The 19800-nt window shown below is 40.1% G+C and overlaps 1 protein-coding gene and 1 long non-coding RNA gene across 4 annotated transcripts; one reads left to right on the forward strand and one right to left on the reverse strand.

The window, feature by feature from the left end:
- The first annotated feature begins 5248 nt into the window (after positions 1 to 5248).
- On the forward strand, positions 5249 to 6043 carry LOC149680937 (uncharacterized). Its single transcript, XR_016365532.1, has 2 exons — positions 5249 to 5680; positions 5837 to 6043. It is a non-coding gene; the product is annotated as an uncharacterized LOC149680937 (long non-coding RNA).
- An 895-nt stretch (positions 6044 to 6938) lies between these two features.
- LOC149680938 (uncharacterized) lies at positions 6939 to 19203 on the reverse strand. 3 transcript variants are annotated; one of them, XM_089834439.1, is made up of 18 exons: positions 18721 to 19203; positions 18533 to 18659; positions 18300 to 18445; positions 18091 to 18235; positions 17927 to 18007; positions 17758 to 17857; positions 17467 to 17685; positions 17245 to 17399; positions 10374 to 10723; positions 10215 to 10300; positions 10029 to 10139; positions 9744 to 9958; positions 9612 to 9680; positions 9453 to 9548; positions 9250 to 9373; positions 9016 to 9198; positions 8676 to 8921; positions 6939 to 8567 (listed from the first exon to the last, which is right to left on the reverse strand). In XM_089834439.1, the coding sequence occupies exons 1-16, from the start codon at positions 18731 to 18733 to the stop codon at positions 9076 to 9078; spliced, it is 2160 nt and encodes a 719-aa protein (XP_089690565.1). In that variant the 5' UTR covers positions 18734 to 19203; the 3' UTR covers positions 6939 to 8567; positions 8676 to 8921; positions 9016 to 9075. The 3 variants fall into 3 exon arrangements, with proteins under 3 accessions (XP_089690565.1, XP_089690566.1, XP_089690567.1); XM_089834440.1 differs by having other exon boundaries at positions 8672 to 8921; XM_089834441.1 differs by having other exon boundaries at positions 6939 to 8596; positions 8672 to 8921.
- Positions 19204 to 19800: the final 597 nt, after the last annotated feature.

Below are 19800 nucleotides of genomic sequence, written 5' to 3' on the forward strand. Positions count from 1 at the left end.
TCTGAGTCTCAAAAAGTAGTTTCTCAATATTGAACCTGACTTCTGCCTGACTTCTGCCTGGCTATCTGGAGACAACTTTCTTACTCTTTCTTCAACACTCTTGAAGTAGTGAAAGAGTTCATCTTGCTTTTCTGTCTCCTCTTTTGGTTTATTTTCCATAAATGCACTCGCCATGGTTTTAGCCAGTAGAGTGCGATTGAAGTCTTTCACGCTGTCAGTGGCCTTTTCCACCAACTTCATTAATTTGATGTCTGTAGCGTCAAACTTGCTTCTTTTGGGCTTGGGTTTACATTGATAATCCGAATCCTCGTTTAATTGACTAGGTCCATCATCACCATTACTACTATTAGGTTCGTCAATGTGCCTAAATAAAGGAAACTGTCGGGTATAGATTCCAAGTAAAAATTAAACTCAGTCATTTACTCAGTATCTGCATTTCCATCGAGATCAGGACGAGGGTTTGTTATTTCTTGGAAAAGTTTTGTGGCCTCCAAATCTCTGGTTTTTTCTTCATCAATTTCGTCTTCTTTGTCCTCCGTATATTCAGCGTCATCATCAGATACATTGCTTGTAGGGGTAGCTCTAGCTCTGTGTGATAGATGATAGAAAAAAATATTTTAAATTTTTTATATAAACCGATTTTTTTAAGTATTGACTAACTGTCGATGAGAAACGTGAACCTCCAATAGATTTTTAAGTATGTCGTAAAGTTTCCATCTGGGTGGAGCCAGTTCACGACTGCCAGCTCCACTTTTTAAACTGAGTTTATATGCTTTTCGTTCACGAATAAAACGGTCTTTGCGACCTTTCCATTTAGTTGCAGCTTCATTTTCTAATATAATAACAGAAAATGGAAAATACTTTAATATCAGCTCTTTTTTTAGATTTATGAACAGAAATAAAAATGAAGTTTGATTTAACTAGATTTAACTTCTCAAATTCCAGAAGTTCGTATATTCAAAATTGTAATGAGCGGCTAAATGTTTTTTCAACTAAATAAATTATCCCCTTTTCTAAAATAGTACTAAATTGGGTATGTTTTTATCCCTAAATATTCCTAAATATTCCAAATTATTGCTAATAAGCTTGATTACAGCTATCTTTTCCACAATATTGTTATTATAGTTTCTACCCTAAAAAGAGGAGCACTTTAAGTCATTCGTGAATTATATAATTTTCATATCATATTCTAAATTCCATTTCCTAAAATATCAATTGCTAGTAAAAGCTAATATCAATTGAAATTGATAGGATTGACCAAGGGTTAGCGTAGGCAGTAATAGTACTTACGAGATAGTCCAAACTTTCTTCCAATTTCTCCCCAAGCGTTTTCTTTCTTACGACAGTCTTTAAAATGACGATCCGAATTATCATAGATAAATTTATACGGCCTGATTTCTTCAATAAAAGTTTCTTTATCAATGTATTTGTTTATACTTTTTCTACTCGTCTTTGATGCTGCCATTTTGTTCATTTGTAGTCGACTTGACGACGGAATCGGCTCTCCGCCGCCAAGAGAGGGCAAGATCCTTCTTTTTGATTGGTCGAAAGTTTTGCGTTAAAGTTGCGTCGCGTAAAATTTAGAAATTGAATGTCGCGGCGCGTAAACGACTTTTCCGTGTCGTAGCGCGTGAAAATCTGACGCTTTTTGTCGCGCGTAGGCATTTGCGCGTCGTTACGCGCTCTAGTGGAAATCAAGCTTTACGCGACACTCTCAAAAGCGTTACGCGACGCTCTTAAAGGCATTACAGGACACTCTTAAAAGCGTTACGCGACGCTCTTAAAGGCATTACAGGACACTCTCAAAAGCGTTACGGGACGCTCTTAAAGGCATTACAGGACACTCTCAAAAGCGTTACGGGACGCTCTTAAAGGCATTACTTGTTTACGCTTCAAAATAAATGACTTTCCGGTTTGTCACTTCTACCCACTAAGTACTGTTTGAACATCTACCTTTGATGTTTAAATAATCCTTGGTTCGTTATTGTACATGGTTGTTATGCTGTTGGGTACTTATGAACAGGGTTCACTTCTTTAAAATAGCGCTTGCGTCCTCAAGATACGCTACATCTTCGTTAGTAAAACAGCCAAAATGTGTTTACTGTTAGGGTCATATCAGTTCGAAACCCGTTTATATTTTGCGCCTCATCCTAACTCTGACAATGTCATAGATGGCAGCACCAGCGCATAAAAAACATTACCTTCAACCTAGTTAAAACCAACAGAGCGCTCCTCAGTCAGCGCGTAACCCTAGAGCAAATAAGATACCTTTTTCTTTGTAACAACCAACAGTATTAAATCATTCATGTTTATCAAACGGCTTTATTAATTAAACTAATACCTTCACCCCAACAAATTGGCGACGGAGATGCGCGTTTTCTATTTTTCGGGAAGGTAGTTAGTCCTCGCGAGAAAACAATCGCGTAGCCATCCGCGCCTAACGATAAACCAAGGCCTCACGGAAAAGCCAGTCACACTCGCGAGAGAAAAATCGCGTAGCACGCCGGGCCTAACGCAAAACCAAGGCCTCACGAAAAAGCCGGACTTTACGAACCACGTACGCCGATGCCCATAGACTCGCAGCCACATTGATCTTCACTACCACGGGACAATGGCCGCTTTATATAGTCAGTTTGCACCTTTCGATGATAGTACAGAACCTTGGACAATTTATAAGGAACGATTAGACCATGTTTTCCTCGCTAACGATATCATTGAAGATCCCACACCGGGTGCAGACAACACAATGGTTCTAAAGAAAAAGCGAGCCATTCTTTTAACCGTCATGGGTGTTAAAACTTATGCTCTAGTATGAAGTCTTATTGCTCTTACCAAACCAGATAGTAAGACATATGAAGAACTCACTATAGTCTTAAACAAACACTTTGAACCAGTACCCTCTGAAATAGTAGAGCGTTGTAAATTCTATAAACGAGATAGAAAAACTGGCGAATCCATTACCATGTTTGTTGACAGTCTAAGACAAAAGGCTGAATATTGCAACTTCGCCAATACATTGGACACCATGCTACGCGACCGACTGGTCTGTGGCATAAACAACGACTCTGCCCAAAACGTCTTCTCGCTGAACCGGCTCTCGATATCAAGAAAGCCATAGCCATAGCACAATCCTTGGAAACCGTAGAAAAGGAAGCCTTAGATATCAGGTCACAACAAGACTCGGGGCAAGTTAACAAGAAATCAAACTACAGAAGAAAGCAACAAAAAACAACTAACATAACACCCAAATCGAATTTGCCGATGACCATGGCAAATGATAAGGATGAGGTCAAAACCAGCGCCTCCCAATTCCCATGCATTCGTTGCTCCAGTAATAAACACCACGAATGGGAATGTCCGTACAAAGATGCGGAATGTTATCAATGTCGCACGAAAGGGCTTTTAGCAATAGCCTACAGAAGGGCATTACGCAACCAAAATCAATCTAACTACAGAGCAAGACACAGCTCTACTTCTGCAAACAGAAACAACTACAGACGACCGTCTGAAAACACGGCTCATTACATCAACGAAGGCGAACAAGAATCGGAAAACATCGTATTCGATCAATCTCCAGAATATGCTCTTTTTCATATGCGTTCAACAAACAAGCCGCATTCCACAGCCAACGCCGCAAACGACGTCGCTTTACCTACCGTCCATGGCGTATCAACTCCACCGATTATACTTCCATGTCACATAAACCAACAACCAATCACACTGGAGATGGACACAGGCTCCGCCTTCACGTTAGTTTCCGAACAACACAGCGTCATAGCACCTCATCCTGGGGACATACAGGAAAGCCCGCACACCCTCGCTTCATTTACGGGCCAGAAGGTTAAAATTAAAGGCAAATTATTTGTTGAAGCTCGGTACAATGCTACCTCTTTTGAGATTACCACTATTGGTCTACGAAGGACCGGGACCTGCTCTCATGGGGCGTGATTGGATTTTTTCCAATTTTAATGTCATCGCAAAACCAGACATTAAAGTGGAACCAACCGTCATCCAACACGTAGCTGCCCCAGACGCAGCGCTCACTGCTCTGGTACAAAAACGTGCCAATTTCTTTTCGCCAAGCATAGGACGTCTAAAGGGTCATCAAGTCAAATTAATCATTCGCTCTGACACCCCCAAGCCGCCGTTTTTCAAGGCTAGGTCTATACCGTACCACTTGAAAGACTTAGTTGAAAACGAAATCACGAGACTAGAGAAAGAAGGAATAATCAGTCCCATTAGTCACGCCGACTACGCTACGCCCATAGTTCCAGTTTTAAAAAAGGATACAAAAACAGAACGCCTTGCAACTCAAAACAAACTAGAACCAATCGTCTCCTCACAATCGACAACTGAAGGAACCCTAGATTACACTCGCAACTACGGAAAAGGTACCAAATGGATAAAGGGACAAATCACAAAAACCATTGGAACCATGATGTACCGAATTCGAACCGAGGACGGTCATATAATTCAACGACATAGAAACCAAATTCGTTTCCGTACAAACATTGCCGAAGATCCGTCCGACCAGCCACTGCTGCCTCAACAAACCAAACCTACGATCCCCGCCATATCTGCTTTCCGCTGCCAAACTCCTAGAAATCCGGGATTCGTTAATCAACCACTTCCACAAATGACTGCCAATGCATCACCTACACAATCGGCAGCTCGTGCCTCAATTCCTACCCCTGGCCAAAACACGCCCGCCGACAGAAGTCCTCAGACGACGACCCCAACAACCACAGGTTTCCAAGCAGCCGCCGGAACCTCCCTCGCCGAACCACGACGTTCGCAACGTGCACGAAAAATCCGCGTACCATTTGATGTATAACTTTTTCTCTAAACGGGGAAGGTGATGTTAGGGTCATATCAGTTTGAAACCCGTTTATATTTCGCGCCTCATCCTAACTCTGACAATGTCTTAGATGGCAGCACCTGCGCATAAAAAACATTACCTCCAACCTAGCTAAAACCAACAGAGCGCTCCTCAGTCAGCGCGTAACCCTCGAGCAAATAAGATACCTTTTTCTTTGTAACAACCAACAGTATTAAATCATTCATGTTTAACAAACGGCTTTATTAATTAAACTAATACCTTCACCCCAACCACCACAATCATTACAAGAGCAATGAATAGTGAATTCATCTTCACCTTTCAATTTACGATTATTTAATGAGGGTAAGCCCCTAGAAGATAACTAGTTAGAATAAAAAAATTAGAAGCACCTTGCGCAAGATAACTTAAAGCGGAAATCTGCTCACGATTCGCCCCTAGAGTTGTACTTGTCCGCACAGCTTCAAAAAAATCCAAGAATGTGCTGCCACCTTTAATTTTTAAGGTTGGTTTATGATCAGACCTTTTTTTTCTACCAGTGCTGGACATAAGTTGCCATTTAACAGTTTAGACTTAGAGCAGACGACGGTTTGAAGGCGCGGGCTGTTTATTATTCTAACTTCATGCTGTGAAAGGGTGGTTTGTTTTTGATTATTTAGATGGTCTAAACTGAAATGAAGGTGTAAGATTTACTTATTATATTTGAGAATGTTCGGTCACTCGGGAAAAAAATAAAATAGTTTTATATTGAACGCTTGTTTTATACTCTTTTTATTCCAAAATTTTGGTTTGCGGATGTGATCCTACATAGCCACGATATTGAAATGCATTCGTCCTATTTTAGTAAGTATTTAATTTAGTTCAGTGACTTACACTTGGTCTTACTGTGTGCTTATTATAATGATAAACCACAAATACAATACATTGATCCTTTATTGACGTTGAAAAGAAATAGATTCACCTTTGCGTTTGACTAATTTAGTTTCATAATTGTAATAGCAAATAAACATGTTTGAGCCCAATTCTGCCACACGTAATCAAAGGGACAACTTACTGTTTCCAATATATAAACAAAGTGAACAAATAAACCAATTACTTTCAAAAATATACATACATTTATATCCAATACTCGAAAATACTCCTCCGCGACGGAAGTCGCAAATATAAATACCACGGACTACAACTACTACTTTGACCTGTTAATTTTCATGTTTAAAGTGAGAAATGGTCTCTTCCCAGAATATGTAATAAACTGGTTCCCAAAGGGAAATAATAATATAAGAACACGTGGAGACAAATATAACTTCTACCCTGAAAGTTGTAACTCGCGCGTTAGAGACAAGAATGTAAAAATCAAGGCATAAAATGTTGGAATGAACTAGAAAATCACCACAAAATAATAACATCAATAATGCTTTTTAAAGATGCCATGAGCAATCACGTGGCACAGAAATTAAGGCAATGAGGCTGGGATTATCTGTAAACAGGCTCTATACTTTTAATCTAAGTTATTATGCATTACTTTTATTTATTAAATTAACTCTGGACATCATTGTAAATTAGGAGTCCACCTTAATGATTGTTCCAATAAAAAGCCAATATTATTATTATTATTGTAAAACCTTGCAAGAAGTTCACCGCGGTATCTGATTCTAAAATAGAAACTCAAAATATGCAATGGAAATATATTTTGAAGTCGGTCAGCAATTCCTTTTCATATACTTTCCACTGGAAAAATCTTGCTCCGCGACAATGGCGCTACTTTCACCTAGTGCAGTTTAAGCTAGGTAGTGTCATTTCATCCGTACCAAGCGACTTGTGGATGTGGAACCCTTTAATTATAGTCATTATTATTGTGGGAGGAGTCACGTCCCACCACTGATGCCAAATGCATATTGTGCACCCTCACTGTAGCTGCAGCAAAGAGGAGAGAAAGAATCAATATCTAATGCAGGTGTCTATTAAGCCTAATATCCCATCTGCTGAGCCCAGTAAGGCTGTAACAGACCAAATCGTACAATCCGTACATTAAAGCTAGTTAGCGGGCCAGAGAAAACATCTTACTACTATAGAGTCCATTAATTAATAAATAAATAATACGTTACGTCATTTAGTTCTTTTATTCCAACAGTTTTCCATCTAAGTGAGAGACACCCGTATACCGCCAACAAGCCCAAACCATGCCGCACCTAAATGAAAAGTGACTAAGCGCGTATATTCGGGATCAAAGGTCACAAACGGAAAACGACGCCTCGTGGCGGCGTCCGTTACTTGTTCCCCAAACACATTCAAATATGATAATTATACAGAAATATAAAATGTTACAATCGATAATCCTATTAGGCATAACAAATATATAATTATTAAACAAAATAGTAGTAGGTAAAAATTAGGAAGTAAAATTTTGTATTTAATTTAAATTTAAAAATTGGTTGATATATATGTTCTGACTAGCTGTTACCCGCGGCGTCGCTCGCGTGTAATAAGAACTTCCATCAAAATGATACAAAGAATGGTTAGATTTGACAGATAAATAATATTTTTGTAACACCGTAGGAGCAAAGGCACTCGGCGTTGCCCGCTAGCCCGTCGGGACATTTTTTATTACTATTCATTATTCCATAAAGAAGGGTTTTTAAGTTTTTGGCCGCCATTTAAAAAGATGGCCACAAATCGAACCCGAAAGACCATTCAGCCCGTCTATAGGTTGCCAGTGTACTAAATATTTGTGAAATCGGTTGAAACGCTTTGTTGCATGGAGAAGAGTTTACATTTGTTGGCGCCATTTTTTAAGATGGCGGCGAATTGGAAAAATCTTTCTTAGTACGCGCCTACTACTTTTAAGTAACGTTCCTGCAAAGTTTCAGCTTTCTAGGGCAAGCGGTTTGGGCTGGGCGTTGATTATCAGTCTGTCAGTCAGTCAGGACTTTGATTTATATAGATATAGATGGACTAATAATAATAACTAGGCTTTGTCTATGAAGGGATTTCTACACTAAGCCTGTGGCTAGTTTACAGGTGGGTCCCTTTACATTGCATAGAGGGGTGGTGGCTAGCCCCTATGCCACAGCATACTAACTAATGGAAAGGAGAAACCGGGTTAGACCGCGGAGGAAAACTCCTTTACAGCGTCTCTTCTCGAGCCTGTATCGCTTGAGATACAAAACGACTCGGGTTCTTTCTTGGTTGCTTGTGGCACAGGAATTTAGGCTTCTCGTTCGACACTGGCGCATCATGTTTCCTTCGTTGACTCCGCTTCCAGGGCGTTCGGTACATTCCTCATCTAGATATGGTAACGGTACATTGGTATGTAGGTCCTTCCGCGCTGATGCCTCCGATGTGGGTAACTCCTCTGGCGCTTCCAATTGCGGGAAGGTATCCGGCCCCTTCATGGTGGTGATACTGAGGAACCTCTCCTCCGATGTCATAAAGTATGAGGGTTATAAAACAAGAAATATGAACTGATGTATTAAGGCCAAGTTTAGAGTCTAATAAGTAATAATACGTTACGTGCTTTGGTTCTCTTTTATTTCAACGGTTGAAGTCCTTTATCGTATGGGGATGTGTTGTCCATCTAAGTGACCAAGGAGACACCGGTATACCGCCAAGTCAGCCCAAACCATGCCGCCCCTAACGTTTACCGACTAAGCGGGTATATGCGGGATGAAAGGTCACCAATGCCAAATGACGCCATCTCGCTGCATCCATTACAAGGTCCCTAGCTCAAGACCTGCAAGGACCATCAACAAACTGTTTCGTCTGTTTCAGGCCATCAATATCAAGCCAGAGCTGATACTAAAGAGCAGTGATTCTGTCATGTAGGCACCATCTTACCTACCCGTTGGTGATGGGGACGACTATCGTTGGTCCAAAGAAGAGGGTGGTGATGGATTTGTCAGGTGTCTTATGTGTAGGATCCCAAGCCTTTGTTGGGTCTCTTATGTCTAGGATCCCAAGCCGTTGTTGGGTCTCTTATGTCTAGGATCCCAAGCCTTTGTTGGGTCTCTTATGTCTAGGATCCCAAGCCAAATAAGCGTCGATTCCTCAGCATTCCAACTGTCGAAACCTATTATTTCGTGGATTGCTGAAGTTTATTTTTGACATTAGAAAAGTGATTTCATTTCCCTTCAAGGACTGACAGTGCACGATGACCACAAATTTCCCTTCCTATGACTTACTAGTGATTAGGGTGGTGGGGGGTCGCTCTGCGGTCATTTCCCAAGAAATTTAGTTATTATTTAAAATCGAGATATCTGCTTCTCTCTTAATTCCTCCTTTGAAGGGGCTTCTACCATTCCTCTGGTTTTGGCAATCCTTAACGGGTGATCAGCATCCAGTGGTACTTTTTGTTTCAATGACCCCTAGAAATCATAATAAATTTATAGCTGAAAAAGAACAGATTTTATTTTCACCTTGAAGTTTTCCCTCTGTTCAAAAATGATCCGCATTAATTCCGGAATATAAGAATATTTTTTCTTCTCATATATTGGCACAATGTACCACGCCTTCGTTCGTTTACTGTAGGCACGTGTATCTCTGGAATCCACACATTTATGACCGTTATGCTTATTTCACAAACACATAGGCTATAATAAGTATATTAATGAAATTTTACTTTGGCTGTCCATCTTGTCTACAAGCCCGAGGCCTTCCACAGTGCTTGTTGTGGTCTATGGCGGCTAATTTAATCCTTATTTGGTAGCCCCAGTAGCTACATCACAGACAAAAATTACTATGTCAACATGGTAAACGATGGAAACAAAGTTAGACATACCCAAAAGCGATTCTTTTTGGGGCATACATTAGAATTAGACTGTGGTAACTTTCGAGAAAGCCTGTGTGCCTGTAACAAACAAGATTTGCGCGTGAATGGTGGTACAGTTAGTCCCTAGGTACTCACGCATACCTAAAGTTTGTGAAGTATCCCATATTTTTCAAGAGGTACTTCCTCATAACTTCGCTTCTTAATTTTAAGAAAGTGGGAGAGTTGGCTTGTAACCAGGGGTGTTTTTCCAGCTGCTCTTCAGTTAAAGGTTCATGGTCGCAATGATTGAACATGCCTATCTCCAAGTGCCACTCATGCTCGTTGATAACATGGTGGAGACAAGTCAACCACAAACTCTATAAATATTTGGATTTCAATTGACCACCTGTTCTTCAAGATTCATTCAAGGTAATCATAGCACAATACCTTCATAGTGAAGACCTGTCCTTGACAATTTTTGGAGCACCACCAGAAATGATTACGTAGTAGAGGAGCCCAGTGACATAAATCTCTATGTTCTTTAGATTTCAGTCCAATCTACATGAAACAAGTTCTGTTTCATTCACTTGATAAAGGGTGTGACAAGAGATTTAAAAATGGAATCATATTTACTTCGTTCAATCTCTTTAAAATTATTTTGCCACCATGCCACGTGTCCCACGAGTGTTTTACACCTGGCAAACAAGAATCCTCCTTCCCTACGAATTTTTTTTCATAAATATACCATGCATTCTAAAATCGCCAAATGTTAATGTCGTGCTTCAAACTAACTTAGCTCAGCTGAAATTGAAGAATGAGCATCTGTGACGACTTCCAGCACTTTGACATTGTGTTGGGCGCCAAGCTCCAGAACCTCTTTGGAAGCACCTTTGAAAGCAAGGAGCTCCATGTTCGGGCTTTTCCCTTCAGCGTGTCGAACGTCTTTGTTGGATATAGTTAAGATTTTCTTTGATTCAGTATCTGCCAAAGTGTAAGTGCAAAACATGGCGGAATGCCCTGGACTGTCCATCCTTCCATCTCCAGCTACTACAAGTTCTTTTCCCGACAATTCTTCGAAAGTTTCTTTTTGCGTCCTCTCCCAGAAAACATCAACAGCTGGCTTCAAAAAATGAAGCTGATAGCTGATGGTGAAAAACAATTTCATGCCCAATTTAATAATAATGATATATGCTCGCTAGCGAGAACTCCCCAGTCTCCATGTCTATATATCGTTTTCTCTAAAGGTGAGAGGGGATGAATTTTATCTAGCCCCCTTTATTTTATTATTCTCAAACAAGGCAAAAATCATTTTGCATTAGTCCGTGTGCTTCCAATGTGCTAAGGTTGTACATCACCCAACAACGATCTAAGGCTATAGACTAGTAACGGACTACTGGTAGAGGGGGTGTAGACGGTGTATCCCTCCCTCTGGTCGCGCTCTTGTATCAGGGACTACTTTGCGCGCCCAGTAGGGGGATTACACTGAGCTAAGAGATAAAAGGGTGTGACGATTGCATACTTAGTGGCATTACTCATAGAGTAATGTCAGTTCTACGTATGCAAACGTCATACTCTTCTATCTCTTAGCTCAGTGTCATCCCCCTACCAGGCACGTACTGTATCCCCTCTTACAAAAGCGCGCTTAGAGGGAGGGATACACCGTCTATACATTGGCTCGCATACACTATACAGTTACGAAAAGTGCCACATAAACTTGAGAAATCCATGCCTAATTCAATACACCAAAATACAGTGACCACGACACTATAAGGTGCCATTTCTAGTTTAGTTTACATTTTTTCTCTTTACGTAAATCGTATAAAATCAACACAATCAGAAATAAACCCTCGCAGTAACCAATTTCAGTTTTTCTTTGCCAAAAAAAAAATAAATCCATCAACTTACGGGTCTATTGAACGTGAACCTGATGTCTATGTAATTTAGAAAGGAACCCCACCGTATCGAATCATCCCTCAGTGAGAGAAGGCTTTCTATACATGTATATGCATACAACAAGATGGCCCAAGGGCTGGGCCTTAATACTAATTTTACACGCCTCACGTGACCCCCCGTATAGTTGATCTCCAATAAATCGTACAACTAAAAATATGTCTGAAACACAATCGTGTATGCCCTTAATTTCTAATAACGTCACATTTCAAATAATATTAATGACACTAAATTGTGCACCCCACTAAAGAATAATTTTTAAAAACCATACGAATCAAATAATGTATCTAAAACAAAATCCTGGATCCCCTAAACCAGAAATCACTATGACCGTAAACCGTCCCCTCTATTTTACGAAACGTAACCTAACCATCCAGCATAATCTCTGATGTATCACGCGCACAAAGTGCAGTAGTGTACGAAAATTATCAACTTGTTTCTTTCACTCAAAAAAGCCCGCGAGATTGAAACTAACTTTCTTTCCTCTCTCTCTCCTCTCCGAGCGGGATTCCCACACTCTCCTCCTTCCCCCTCTCACTAATATACCAGGCAGGCAGCGGAGCTTCGTTTCCCTCCGATCTGGGGTTCCCTCTCTCTTCGTATCGCCATCGCGTACGCTAGCGATCTCACTCCCCCCCCCCGCACGCTTTCGTTTTCCCTCTCTCTCTCTCTCATCGTAAGCTTTCGTTGTAGGATTTTCTTTTCAGTGTTATGTCTTCGAAGTTAGTAATATCATTAGATTTTTAATATAATTTTAATAATCATGGGTTTTAAAAGGTTTTGAGTGCTTTTAATGGATAGTAAAACCGTAACTGAAGTCTCCAGTTTTGTTTTGACTGTACTTCAGTTTTTTACCCAACACCAACGCTATGACAAATTTGTAGTAGGAAAACAGTAAAAAGACATTGCTTTCATTTCAAAAGCATCGGAAAGCTAAAAATTCTTTAACCAATGTCCTTGTCTGTCCCTTGAGTCAATAAGTTTATTGGTGTCCTGACTTTGTAACCCCCCCCCCTAAATTGCAACCATCCTGTCCTTCTAAAAGAAAAAGGTTTCCCATAGCTTCTCGTATACAAAATAACTAAGTGAATGCTTTTAGCACAACAATAAAAACTTGGGGCAACCAACAAGAGGAGCTGATAAGCCTCACTATAATTATATCGAGGGCTAATCACTATCAGATTTCGTGTTCAAAGGTATTATACAGGGTGTTTGTGAAAAGTCCATCAATAATGAAAGGGCGTATTTATTGGGCCATTTTGAGTCGAAAATGTTCTATGACATTTTGCCGTCCGAGCCACGGTTTTCGAGTTATGATTTGAATATTTTAGGGATGACCCCTTCATTAAATTAGCGCTGTCTTTCAATTTCTTAATTAAATTTAAGGGGTCATCCGTAAATTACTCCAATCATAACTTGAAAACAGTGGCCCGAACGGAAAAATGTCATAGAACATTTTCGACTCAAAATGGCCCAATAAATACGCCCTTTCATTATTGATGGACCTTTCACAAACACCCTGTATGTAAGGATGTTAGCGCTATCAAGTGCACGCCACTTAAAAAGGGCGGGTGAAGTAGAAAATCAAGTGATTTTTTTATTGAATCTTGAACAAATTATAAGACCAGTCTGCATAGTGAAACATTTAGGAAATACATCATAAAAATTTTAAAATTAAAATTAGGTTCAGATTTTAAGGATAATTTTAAATAAGGACGCCCTGCCTTTCTGTTAACAAAATTCTCGTGACACGTTCCGTGTCGAATGAAATTTATCACGAGATTTGATAAAATTTGTGCGCGACGTGACAATCCTGGCGCGAGACATGGCGCGTGACACGAGGATTTGGTTAACAAAAAGGCAGGGCGTTGCGCGATTGGTCGGACGTCCTTAATTAAAATTATTATTAAAATCTGAACCTAATTTCAACTTTAAAATCACTCTGGAGTATTTCCCGAATGTTACACCATACAGACTGGTCTTATAATTAGTAGAAGAATCGATAAAAAATCACTTCATTTTCTACTCCCCCAGCTTTTGTAATGGCATGGCCCATCCGTGGGAACCGCTGCTGGGTAGTTCGGAATTCATAAAGTTGTACCGTTTTTATAGTTTTGAAGAGAATGACAAAGTAAGCGTCCTTACAAATACAAATTTCATTTTCTTTTATATTTTTTCGGAATTTTTTAAAACCCGACGCCCACGCCACAAGACCCCCCCCCCCACCCCTGATTTATTTTACCAGACGCGTACACGATACGGAGAGAGAGAAGCTCGGAGAAAAACCCGTCGCCGAAGCACTGTAGGCACGCACGATTCGCGAAGCGGCTCGAGTATCGGAGTATCACCGAGACAGTGACAGTCCGACACGACACCGTAAAACTCAAGCCTCGGCCGCGTAATAATGTAAACAAACTTCTCTGACTTTTTTCTCTCTCGGTTGCGCCGATTGCGCATGTGCGCCACGCTCTTAGAGAGCCACTAGCCCTGGTAACGTTTTTGAATGGGGGGCTCACGGAGAATTTGGTCTCTCCGAGAAACGAATTGAAAGCGCGACGTAGAGAGAGAACTGCCTGGCTGCCTGCCTGCCGTGCCTGGTATATAGTGAGAGGGGGAGGAGGGAGACGGGCGTCTCGCCCGGAGAGGAGAGAGAGAGAGGAAAGAAATGTAGTTTAAATTTCGCGGGCTTTTTGAATGCAGAGGCATAGTGAATTGATAGAAACTACTTCCCCTTTCCTCTCTCCCGAGCGAAGGGTCTTTGGGGAGGGGGGAGGGAGGGAGGTTGGTAGGGGAAAAACATGTTTATTGGGAGAGAGAGCTTTCAGCAAGGAGGATATATATTAGGCCTTTTTAAAAAGTTCCCTGTACAAACGATGTAATGGGGGAGAAAAGCGGAGATGGATGGCATTTTTCCCTCCCGCGTTTCTGCGCGCGCCCCATGTGAAACGTCATTTTTTAAATCGCCTATTATACAGTCTCCTTGGTCTCCGGCCTTCTATCAATTCACGGTAGTAATAGCATGCGCTTGAGGAAATTTGTTTTCACGCTATAGGATAGGCAACACCCTATCTCGGACGGCATCTTATTCTGTATATACTCTGTTACAACATCGGTTGTCAGCACGCGTAAAGCTAGGTCTCTATGCAACCTAGATTTATGCGTGCTGACAATAGACAAAAAACTTGAGGATCTTCGGGATTTAAAATAAGCGCGAGTTTTTTTAGCACGAGTGCACGGACCTCTAGGCCTTAGTTTCAAATACGTGTAATAGGCTGTAGGCAATTTCACACTTATTTGAAACTAGGGCCTAGAGTGCACTGGAGCTAAAAAAACTGGCGGATATTTTAGATCCTGAAGTTTTTGTCTCTTGACAGCACGTACAAAGCTGCGTCACATACAGACGTGGGTTTGCGCGTGCTGACAACCGATGTTGTAACAGAGTATATACAGAATAGGGTCTTTGCGCCTGACGTCAAGTTACCTTCCCCCTTTCCTCTCCCCTTGCCGGCTGCCCGCTCTGGCCACGTTAGGACGCCATGTTGACATCCCCTGAAAACCGGTTTTCGCCCCCTATTTCTTCTCCCTTTTTACTCTCGCGGAAACACCCTATAAGCTGCCGTCGGAGATAGGGAGTTGCCTATCCTGTAGAGTGAAAACAAATTTCCTCACGCGCATTCTTTATCCATGGTAATAGTTTCAAAAAGAGGGCTAAAAAAATTGGGAATTTAATTTTTGTTAAAAGGAGTCTTTTCATGAACTCCTTCGGTGGAAAGGTAAGAACACCCTTAATCTCTACCCCCCCCCCCCGCAAAATATTCTCTTCGCGGGAGGGATGAACACCCTTCGGCCACGCTTTCCTCCCCCAGCAACATAGGGATTTTATTTAAAGGCCAATATCAAAAAGGGACCGGCAGACTAAGCCCCCCCCCCCCATCATTTTTTGACAGCCACGCTTTTGATGGAATCTGATGGGGTAGAACTACAATATTTTTGGTCTCAGGCTCTAAATCCAGTGACACACTGAGACATTTCGTGAATTTCAAGTTCGTCCGCCAAACACCAATGTATCACTTGTGTGTAAAATGCATATGCTTTTTGGCTTGAAAGGCTAAATTTTCAGTCTGCAACTGGCTTTAGGAATTTAAAGCGTATATTTAGAATATATTAATTTATATTTATATGATTAAAAAAGCCTAATTGCAATTAAAATTATACTATTTCATTAAAATTAGGCTTTTTTAATCACATAAATTAATATATTCTAAATAAATATACGCTTTAAATTCCTAAAGCCAGTTGCAGACTGAAAATTTAGCCTTTCAAGCCAAAAAGCATATGCATTTTACACACAAGTGATACATTGGTGTTTGGCGGACGAACTTGAAATTCACGAAATGTCTCAGTGTGTCACTGGATTTAGAGCCTGAGACCAAAAATATTGTAGTTCTACCCCATCAGATTCCATCAAAAGCGTGGCTGTCAAAAAATGATGGGGGGGGGCTTAGTCTGCCGGTCCCTTTTTGATATTGGCCTTTAAATAAAATCCCTATGTTGCTGGGGGAGGAAAGCGTGGCCGAAGGGTGTTCATCCCTCCCGCGAAGAGAATATTTTGCGGGGGGGGTAGAGATTAAGGGTGTTCTTACCTTTCCACCGAAGGAGTTCATGAAAAGACTCCTTTTAACAAAAATTAAATTCCCAATTTTTTTAGCCCTCTTTTTGAAACTATTACCATGGATAAAGAATGCGCGTGAGGAAATTTGTTTTCACTCTACAGGATAGGCAACTCCCTATCTTCGACGGCAGCTTATAGGGTGTTTCCGCGAGAGTAAAAAGGGAGAAGAAATAGGGGGCGAAAACCGGTTTTCAGGGGATGTCAACATGGCGTCCTAACGTGGCCAGAGCGGGCAGCCGGCAAGGGGAGAGGAAAGGGGGAAGGTAACTTGACGTCAGGCGCAAAGACCCTATTCTGTATATACTCTGTTACAACATCGGTTGTCAGCACGCGCAAACCCACGTCTGTATGTGACGCAGCTTTGTACGTGCTGTCAAGAGACAAAAACTTCAGGATCTAAAATATCCGCCAGTTTTTTTAGCTCCAGTGCACTCTAGGCCCTAGTTTCAAATAAGTGTGAAATTGCCTACAGCCTATTACACGTATTTGAAACTAAGGCCTAGAGGTCCGTGCACTCGTGCTAAAAAACTCGCGCTTATTTTAAATCCCGAAGATCCTCAAGTTTTTGTCTCTTGTCAGCACGCGCAAAGCTTCGTTACCTAGAGACTGTATGGCTAGTGTACCCGCCTATCCATTACTACTTCTAATTTCCTAGACTTTTCCAGGTCGTGTACAAACCCTGCGGTACCACTAGAAAATCGTAAACGCAGGTGTGGGGTAAGCCATTGTTTTTAAAAATTTGTAAAAAACTATAAAAGGAAATTGAATTTCTATCTTGAAGGACGCTTATTTTGTAATTCTCTTCAAAACTATAAACAGCAAAAGAGGAGGAGGGCTGTGACAGGATGTAGATCATATTAAAAAAAAGGGAAGAATAGTTTTTGGGCAGAATCTTTACTAGGGATATGTTTGTAGGCATGATGAAAAGTACTCTATAGAGTATTTCTCTCCTTATAATAGGATAGGGCTCTAACAGAGTAGCTTCTCTGAATGGACGTTACAGAATGGGGCCCAGCACCATAAAGAAAAAGAGTGAATTACCTGAAAAAGGTGTCTTTTCCAAAAAAATGTACATTGGAATGTTGCATAAATAACGCCACTTTTCCATACTGGTTACCAGAGAGAACTATTGAACTTGCAAGTGATAAATTTCCAGCATAGAGACCGTGAAAATTGGGTTGGCTTTCCCATTTGCCCTATAAGTGTTGAGATATACCTTAGGCATTTGTGGTTGAAAGAAAACAATGGAAATCTACTAATTACCTTTGCATGTTTTCCACCTGATCCTTCGCAACAATTCCACGTATAAATGAAGGCGGTAGCTCGCCTATGAACTTTGTAGGTGATGGCTGATTTGCAATATTGGCACTTTGTTCCAAAAGCTTTTTGAACAAGAGATGTCAGAAAAGGAGTAAACACAAAACACATAGGTTCCCTTATTATTTCTTCAGCCGTTAGATGTTTAGGTTTTTGCGGCACAGGCTAAAAAGAGTAACATATAAGTATTAATTTGAAATTATAAGAAGATTGAAGAATTAAAGTGGGAGAACTTACTTCATTGTACTCAATTATTAATTCTTCATAATCAGCATCTTTATCGTCATCTTCCGTAAAATCATTTTCAAAATTGAGATCATCACATTCTCCTTCATTACTATAAGTGTTTGCGGAGATTTAGGAAAATTTCTAACAAATTAATTAAACATATTCCAAAAAATATTACTCTAGATTTTCAAGTTCGTCTCCCAATGCCTCCTGCTCTACTTCATCAGCGTCTCTTTCCATTTCATCTCCATCTTCCTCCCTGAATTAAGGTTGCCCAAATTAGAAAGAACCAAGACTGTAGGATTGTTTTAAGTTTAACACAAATGAAAAGGGCATGTTTACTTTTCAAGCTCTTCCTCCTCTTCCATTTCCACTTCAAATAAGGTACGTTTTGCCCGTTTTGTTGGAGTTCTTTTAACAGGCGTATTAGCCAATGGTGACTCCATAGCCAAACCTAGCCTCTTATAGGTAGGAGTCTCTGGTTTATCTGCAAATAAAAGAAAAAATAAACTCCCGGGCTTAGTTAGGTGAATAAAGCATTGAATATCTACCTTTTGGTGTCACACGCCGATAATGTTTTTGAGGAGGAAACCCTGGAGATGTCATCATCTCAAATGTGGTAATGGGGTCAGTTTGAGTAATTTTCTCAGTGGTATCAAACACACTTTGGGTCCATTTATGACACATTTCCCCCTGGCTTGTTTTCAATAAACATATAAATATATATTAGCCAACAGCATAATAATTACTGTGAAAAAGAGGGTTGGGGGCCTCAAAAACTTACTGCAGTTTGTCAAGCAGGAATGTCACAAATTTATCATTTTGTGATCCTATTCCCAAACCCCACCGATTCTTCTCCGTTGTCCATCTTTCAAAAACTGCTTTACTAAGCTTAATTCTATGGATAGGTTCTGCAAAACATAATGGATTTCTAATTTGTCAGACAGTAATTGGTTTAGTTAAATTTTTTACCTTTAGTCGCCATAGTATCTTTACTTATAAATGAATTTCCAAAGCCAAAATTTGAAAGTTTCCTAAGCCTTGGTCAAAACAAACGTTTCACTCACTGTGATATTTTCCTAAACTACAAAATATTTTCTAATATTTCAGTTACTAGTACTATTAATTCTTAAATTATGTTATGAAAATTATAATAAATGTAACAAAAAATTATAAAAACAGCAACAAATTCGTGTCAACTTTATATTCAAATCGTAACGAACTAGTCTAGTACAGCTCTCTACGACAGCAAAGTTAGAATGAATTTCAAACTTAGAAAACCGTTGCGAAAACCGGATGAAACCGAATCCTGAAAGAAAAAGACGCGACAATATACCCTAAACGGACGCCCTACGCGCGGGTTCTAGCAAGCCATGATTGATATTGTATTGGACAGTCCAGAATAGGGTCTTTGTATGACGTCATATAATTCAGCCAATCGTGGGGTATGGACTTTTTTGGACATCCTATACAACACTGTCTTCTCCTGGCGCCATCTAGCGTTCCAGATCGGTAATAAACGGCGCCGACGTAACCTTTAAATAAATTAAAAACAAATTTCTTGTGCAATTGAAAAAAACGTTATTTTTAAATTTATTTTAGATAACTAGTTATTATTATTTATTAAACATTTTAAGTAAAGCTTTACGATTTTCAAGCCTTGGTCTTCTCTACAAGTTTGTATGCCACTAAGTGGCATACAAACTTGCAGCCACTGCCACATAATACGACGTGTTTGCACTTATGTATCTGTTCTCCTTCTATTTGACATCGTTTTCAATCCCTTCGTTGTAATACGCGTATATATAAATTTCAAATAATGGTACCTTAAACTTGTCAACATTTAAAATTCTTAATTCTTCAATTGCGCTGTATCGATAAACACATTATATACCCCGTTGAAACGGCCATGTTGAAAACATTACAGCGCCCCTATCAAAGAACTTGGCCCCTATCAACGCCTACGATATTTATATATTTAATATAAGATAAGAATTTTAAATGTTTAAAATCATCTCTTCGAAAGTCAACATTTTAATATCTGTTACTTCA

The sequence above is a fragment of the Phalangium opilio genome, unplaced genomic scaffold, assembly GCF_054372755.1.
Source record: "Phalangium opilio isolate 3A_F unplaced genomic scaffold, DU_Popi_V2 ptg000039l_1, whole genome shotgun sequence".
NCBI classification, from domain to species: domain Eukaryota; kingdom Metazoa; phylum Arthropoda; class Arachnida; order Opiliones; family Phalangiidae; genus Phalangium; species Phalangium opilio.